This window comes from Chaetura pelagica, unplaced genomic scaffold, assembly GCF_000747805.2.
Source record: "Chaetura pelagica isolate M959 unplaced genomic scaffold, ChaPel_1.0 scaffold2088, whole genome shotgun sequence".
Lineage (NCBI taxonomy): Eukaryota > Metazoa > Chordata > Aves > Apodiformes > Apodidae > Chaetura > Chaetura pelagica.
In genome coordinates, this window is record NW_009954214.1 from 9,789 (window position 1) to 16,522 (window position 6,734).

Genomic DNA, 6,734 nt, shown 5'->3' on the forward strand with positions numbered 1-6,734 from the left:
AGCTCAGGGGAGTGGAAGTAGGAGTGCGATTTCTAGGTCGAATAGAAGGAATAGGATGGCTACTAGGAAGAATCGGATTGAGAATGGGAGGCGGGCGGAGCTGGGATAGGGGAGGGGGCTGAGCTGGGCCAGGGGAGGGGGCTGAGCTGGGCCAGGGGAGGGGACTGAGCTGGGCGGGGGTGGGTGCAGGGGCGTGAGGTCTGGAGGGAGAAAGGAAGCAGGAGGGTGGGGAGGATGTTTGCACCTTGGGGGCAGCAGGGCCAGAAGGGCTGGGGCCAGAGGGAAAACCTGAAAGGTCGAGGGAAGGAGAACTGGAGGAAGAGAGAACGAGGGAGGAAGAAGCGTCTGCAGCAAAAGGAAAACCTTGACATGAACTTGTTTCCCCCTTTTGCTCCGAGTGCAGCTGCTGCTGGGGCAGCTGCTCCTGTGCAGGGCTCAGGCCGGGATTTCCACGGGTGGAGCTGCCTCTGGTTTGGGGCAGGGTTGCAAATCCCTTCCCACTGCGGTTACACCACAACCAGGGTGCTGCAGTTTGCAGCTCCAGACACTGCGATGGGTTTTATTTCAGGGGACGAGGTTGGACTCCAGTTGCTGCAACCAGGGCCGAGCTCACCCCCCAAAAAAACAATTCCACTTCTTCCTTAGCCAAATCATTGCCATTTTTTTTACAGTATGACCCAGAACAGGTGCTGGGAGCTCAGGCCTCTGCTGCCTGCCCACACCACTGGGGGAATTGCAGCATTTTGGAGTGAAAAGTTCACTCTCCAGCTCCAAAAGGAGGGAACAAACAGGCAACAACCCCTCGCAGTGATGTTGACAACTCCCTTTTCTCCCCACACTGCCCGGAATTCCTGGCCTTTCTCACCCTCCTCTCTTTCAGGCCACCCGAGACACCTTGAAATCTTTGGGAAACTTCTTCCCCCACCTTCTTTTTTTTTTTTTTAAATCTCTTTTATACCACACCAGATGACAAAGTATTCCCAGTCCCAGCTTGTACAAGTGGTGAAGCTGAAACATGAGCTGCTCACTGCGGTGCCTTTCCCAAAAAGGGCTGGGAAGGGGGGGGAGTGTCTTGGGTTTTTGGGAAGGCTGCGTGGGTGTGCATGTTCCACTGGAATTCTCTCTGCTCTTCTACCTCGGGGACTGGTTCTAATCACCGGGCAAATCCTCTGCGTGGAGGAGAAATACTTAATTTCATCAAATCCGTTGCCTTGTGCTGCCTGGTGATTGGGAAGTGGTGGTTGGTGAAAGCAGGAGGCAGAATTTGGCTTGAAATTAAAAAAAAAACAACACAACACACACCCTCGTTGTTGAGGGGTTGTGATGATCTGAGGTTCTGGGGAAGGGGGAGGAAGGAGAGGGAGGTTGGAGAAGCAGAAGGAGCTTGACAGTGCAGCTGGAAAACGTAACCCCCCACCAGCCAGGAGAAAGAAAACCTCTCTGAAAGTCACAGGGGAGGTTTGCAAATCTCTGGAGCTGGAGGAAAAGGGATGATTTTGTTTTCAGAACATGAACAACAAACCTGCCGGAGCGTTTGCCAAGGGGAAGGAAAAAAAAAAAGCCACAACCCACCACGTTTAGCTGAGGAAGAGGATTTGTAAAGCTGCTACTGAAGGGAGTGTGAGAAGAAACGTTTAAAAAGCCACTGCCTGGGTGGTTTTCCAGCAGCAAAGCTGTTTCTGGATCTGCAGAGCTTGGGAGGCTGCTCAGATCATGTTGGATGCAGAGATTTGTACCCCCAAAAATTCCTGTTAATGTATGACAGGCTGGGAGAGTTGGGGGGTTCAGCCTGGGGAAGAGAAGGCTCCAGGGAGACCTTAGAGCACCTTCCAGGGCCTGAAGGGGCTCCAGGAAAGCTGGGGAGGAACTTTGGACAAGGGCAGGGAGGGAGAGGACAAGGGGGGATGGATTAGAACTGGCAGAGGGGAGATGGAGGTTGGAGATGAGGAGGAAATTGTTGGGTGTGAGGGTGGTGAGAGCCTGGCCCAGGTTGCCCAGGGAAGCTGTGGCTGCCCCATCCCTGGCAGTGTTGAAGGGCAGGTTGGATGGGGCTTGGAGCAACCTGGGCTGGTGGGAGGTGTCCCTGCCCATGCAGGGGGGTGGATCTAGGTGATCTTTAAGGTCCTTCCCACCCAAACCAGTCTGATTCTATATTAAGTAGCAAAAAGCAAGGTGGCCTCCCTCAGGTCATAGCTTTTACTACGATAGAACTTCAGGGCTCTCTTGACACTTCTCCTTTCTCTCCCATAACTACCCAGCTCTGTCCTCACCCACCTCAAGCCCCCAGGAGCCCCCTCCCCAGAGCTCTGGGAGCTCCAGCTCAGCCTTCCCTAGGTCATCTGGAGCATTTGGGAGCCAAAAAGTTGCCAAAGCATCTTTGTTTCAGCTGCTGTTCCCTGACACCATCTGTGGGTCTCTGTAAATCACTCACAGATAATATTTTCAGCTCCTGGCTCTCCCCCTGTCCCCTGCTTTCTGAATAATTACCTTGTTTTATGGGAGCTGCCAGAGGGGTGGTTGAGTGTTTTTTTTTTTTGTTCACAGATAATTCATCCAGTGCTGAAATGCAGCCAGTTTGGGGGCTGGAACACATTTTGTGACCACCTGGCATTGCTGCACAGAGGTCTGGGAGAGCAGCTGCCTCTGGAGAGAAACTGCTGGATCCAGGGCAGGGGAAATGAATAAAGAAATAAATAAAATAGCCCAACCAACCCCAAACCTGCCTGAAATCCCAGCTGGATTGTCCTCAGAGGATCATTGAGCTTGGCAAGCTCAGCCCACCCTGAACTGCTGGATGTGTAGCCAGATTGATCCTGCAGAGCTGGATGCTCTCACCCCCAGAAAGGCTGTTTGAGTGGAAACAAAAGAGCTCTTGGGAAGGGTTTGTGTGTCTTAACTCCCCGTGTCCTGCCTGGTGCTGGGCCCTGCCAGGGTGGGTGGGGGGGTTGGAGCCCAGCAGGGAGCTGGGATTATCCCAAGGTTCCCATCCCAAGGGGTGAGTTGGATGCAGGAGGAGGGAATGATAATCACTGTGCTGGGTCAGCTCAGTGACTCCCTGAGCTGAGTCACTGAAGATCATAGAATCCCAGGCTGGTTTGGATTGAAGGACCTTAAAGATCATCCAGTCCCAACCCCCTGCATGGGCAGGGACACCTCCCACCAGCCCAGGTTGCTCCAAGCCCCATCCAACCTGCCCTTCAACACTGCCAGGGATGGGGCAAAAAAAATAAAGCTGTTGGGTATTTGCTGGCATCACTGTGCTGAGGGTCCTGAGAAGGACAATGTCCCCAGCCCTGACCCAAACTCCAACACCCTGAGGGAGGAGACAGTGTCCTTGTCTTTAATACAGACCAGGAGGAACATCAGCAGCTCCATTTTCCATTCCCACCATCTTCAAGATCCCTCCCAACTCAAACCATTCTATGGTCTTCACCACGGATGGGGACACTGTTGGAGGTGAAAGGCAGGGGGACACTCACCTGGGAGGTGGTGACTTCAACAGTCAGTGGCATCTTCATGGGTGGATTCCTCAAGAAGCATCAAGTAGGATGGACAAGATTTTGGGAGGCTGGAGAAGGCCTGGGAAGTGGCCAAGTGGACTCCCACCTCCTGCACAGAAGCCCCTGAAGGGATCAGTTCCCAGGCAGACATTGCCCATGCCCAGTTTAAGCACCTCAGCACCAACTTTGTGGTTGGCAGCTCAACAGGCAGGACAGGGGCAGCTCAACAAGGAGGACACCCTGAAAGTGGCAGAGGCCCATGAGAAAAACCAAGTAGGGGACAGGGTGGAGGACTAGAAGCTGATCACCAAGGACTTTCAGCATGAACCTGACCTCTGGAGCCACCTTGAGCTGCTTCACCCTGCAGACCAAGGAGGAGATGAGATTCTTAGAGGGACAAGAGGAGATAGGTGCCAGATCCTCCTGGCTTTCACCTTCTGGACAGTGTTTGCTGCCCATAAAGCACCAACCTCAGCTGATATTTCACCATCCAGGTATGAAATTTGGGCAGTTTCCCACAGAGCTGGCAGGCTGGAGATGCAGGGAACCTGGGCACCAAGGCCTCTTCCAAAGGAAACCTTCAGTGCTCACCTTCAGGCCAGCTTTGCTTCCAGAGAGCCAAAAAACAAGGATCAAGGTGGTTGTTCTTTGCTTCACTCAGCAAAACCTGGAGTGACTCCATGGTTTGGGTGTTGAGGGAAGTCTGGAGGGCTCAGCTCAGCTGGGATGGGAGCCAGAACCCAAGGTTGGCTCTGGAAACAGCAAAACTCTCTTCAGGTGTGTCCTTTCTTATTTTCTCCCCCTCCCCTTTTTTTTTTTTTAAGTAAGAAATGGATTTTTTCAGTATTATTTGGAAGTTCCTGAACCACCCCAGCTCAGAACTGCTTTCCCTCATGCCACAAATGTAACATTTCAAGCTCCTTCTCAGTGCTTCCTGGGGTTGCAAAAACCCTCCAGCCTGCGTGTTCAGCAGCAAATTCCCCACATCACCTTCCCAAGAAGAGAGCCTGAAAGTCACGGTTCCCTGAAAGTCAAAGCAATGGTTTATTGACTGCAATCAAGAGAATCAAAGACCTGGAGACCCAGACTCCCACTGAATAAACCACATTATTCCTGAGGCAAGTGATGATTTGCTCTCCCAGAGGTGGATTCGAGTCAGCACCCCCCGCTCAGGGTGATTAAAAAACCCTTCAGAAAAAAAGAATCAAGGCAGCAAATTGGAAAAGAAGCAGGTGAAGGAGTGAAAGAAAACAAGGAAATAGGAGGACTTGCCACCCTGGATTTGGAGCAATCCCATCTGCTGGAAGGACGTGCCAGTGGCTCCTGCTGAGGAAGGTGGAACCACGGGGGGATGTTGCTTCTCGGCTGCCCAAAAGGTGTTTTTGGGAGGATGGAGGCTGTGGAATGGTTGACACAGACCAGGGTTGTCTCTTCTCCTTTTGTAGGCTCCCCTCCCCACCTGCCCAGCTGCTAATTGGGCTCTGTCTAATTAAGCTCTCTCTAATTGGGCAGGCAGAGGCTGGTAGTGCCAACAGCTCCCAGCTGGGAGCTTGGGTTGCCCACCCATGCTGTCTGTGTGACTCTCTCCCCAGGGTGGGCATGACCAGAACCCCCAGAATGAACCTTCCCACCCCCTGCTGCCCAGCACAGGCCTTGCTGACCCCTTGGCTCTCACCCAGGCTTCTCTGTGGCTGTGAAGTTTTGGGGTGAAGTGGCAGAGATGAAAGGAACATGACATCTCTGAACCCCACTGCTTCCTTGGTGGTTGGACAAACACCCCCTGAAGTGTCCTGGGTGAAATGAGCTTTGGGTCCATTTGGGCTCCCTTCCTCCTGGGGGCAGTGGTATGGAAACCCCCAGGTTTCCCCCCAAGATGAATGGGGAAACTGAGTCACCAAGCACTGACCCATGTAGAAGCCTGGAGACAGGCTGAGCAGAGGACCCAGGTGTCCCAAGAAGCCCTGGACAGTGGGGACCATGTTCTCTGGTGGGGGCAGCTCCCTTATTCCTGGTGTGATGCTGGTTGTCAGGATGGGGCAGAGTCCAGTTGAGAACAGAAGGGCCCTGAGCCCAGCCCAGCTTCTCAGGGTGGGTTCAGGCTCCCTCCCATTACTGGGGAAGGGGCTGGTGACATTTCTGGGGGTGGTACAAAAAACTCTAGGGTTAGGATGCGTGTAACCCAACCAGGGTTGAGCCTGGGCTGAGCACTGGCTGAAACTCATCACACAAAGGGCTGCAGAAGGCTGTGGTTGGCATGGGATGGGTCAGGGAAGCAGAAGACACCCCAGATGACAGACAGGATCACTTCTGCAGGCTTTTATTGCCAAAATGGGAAATTTCCTCTCCAGAGGCCTGGGAGTATCCACCAACCTCCCAGCTGAGCTGCCCCCCTGTGCCCCACAGCCACCTCCTGGGGTCCCACATCCCTCTGCCAGGCCCTTCTCCATCTGGAGCTGCTCAGGGAGACATGGAGGGCACAGGACACACATGGGGCCGTGTCCTATCATGCCAGGATGGGGAAGGAAGCAGCAGTGGCCACGCCACAGTTGTTGTCCTTCATGGCCATGAGGATGTAGCCATCGTTGCCCCAGTACGTGGACCAGGAGTTCTTGATGAGCCAGTAGCTCTTGCCATGCAGGACCCCGTAGCCCACGGCCAGCACTGCATGGTCCAGAGCTGACACCTCATTTCCTGGCCAGGAGGAGAGAAGAAAACGGAGCCATCTCAGTCCTCCTCCCTTGGAGCAGGAGGATGCAGCGAGTGGCCCCGAATCCCCCGCTGGGAGCTCAGCGGGGAGGCCAATCCCACCCTGCAAACACCGTTGCCTCTCCCAGCCCTGAGGAGCAGGACCTGGGGCCTCCAGGGCGGCTGGACTCACCACAGAGGGGCTCCTCGTAGACGCCGTTGGCGTAGAAGGCGAAGGACTTGTGTGAGGCATCGATGTTGACGGCCACGGGGCCGTGCTTGGCCAGCGCGGCCTTCAGCGCCGCGGGGCTGCCCGGCTGCAGCAGGACATAGCCAGAGAGCTGGGCCAGCAGCTCTGACTGGTTGTAGTGGCAGGTTTAGCCATTCTGGGAGGAGAGGGAGAGGCTGAGGTGGCACCCGGGTTGTAGACTCACAGAATAATTTGGGTTGGAAGGGACCTTAAAGATCATCCAGTCCCAACCCCCTGCATGGGCAGGGACACCTCCCACCAGCCCAGGTTGCTCCAAGCCCCATCCAACCTGCCCTTCA

General features: G+C 54.5%; 2 protein-coding genes across 2 annotated transcripts in view; both read right to left on the minus strand.

The window, feature by feature from the left end:
• Window positions 1-5,479, minus strand: part of LOC104393681 (digestive cysteine proteinase 2-like) — an 8,989-nt gene extending 3,510 nt beyond the window's left edge. The window contains exon 1 of the mRNA XM_010003194.1: window positions 5,407-5,479. Within this exon, the coding sequence (XP_010001496.1) occupies window positions 5,407-5,479 (73 nt within the window). The remainder of the gene's footprint in view (window positions 1-5,406) is intronic.
• A 524-nt stretch (window positions 5,480-6,003) lies between these two features.
• The window catches only part of LOC104393682 (digestive cysteine proteinase 1-like), a 20,114-nt gene continuing 19,383 nt past the window's right edge, over window positions 6,004-6,734 (minus strand). Inside the window, 2 exon segments of the mRNA XM_010003195.1 lie at window positions 6,004-6,191; window positions 6,379-6,571. Coding sequence (XP_010001497.1) covers window positions 6,004-6,191; window positions 6,379-6,571 — 381 coding nt within the window.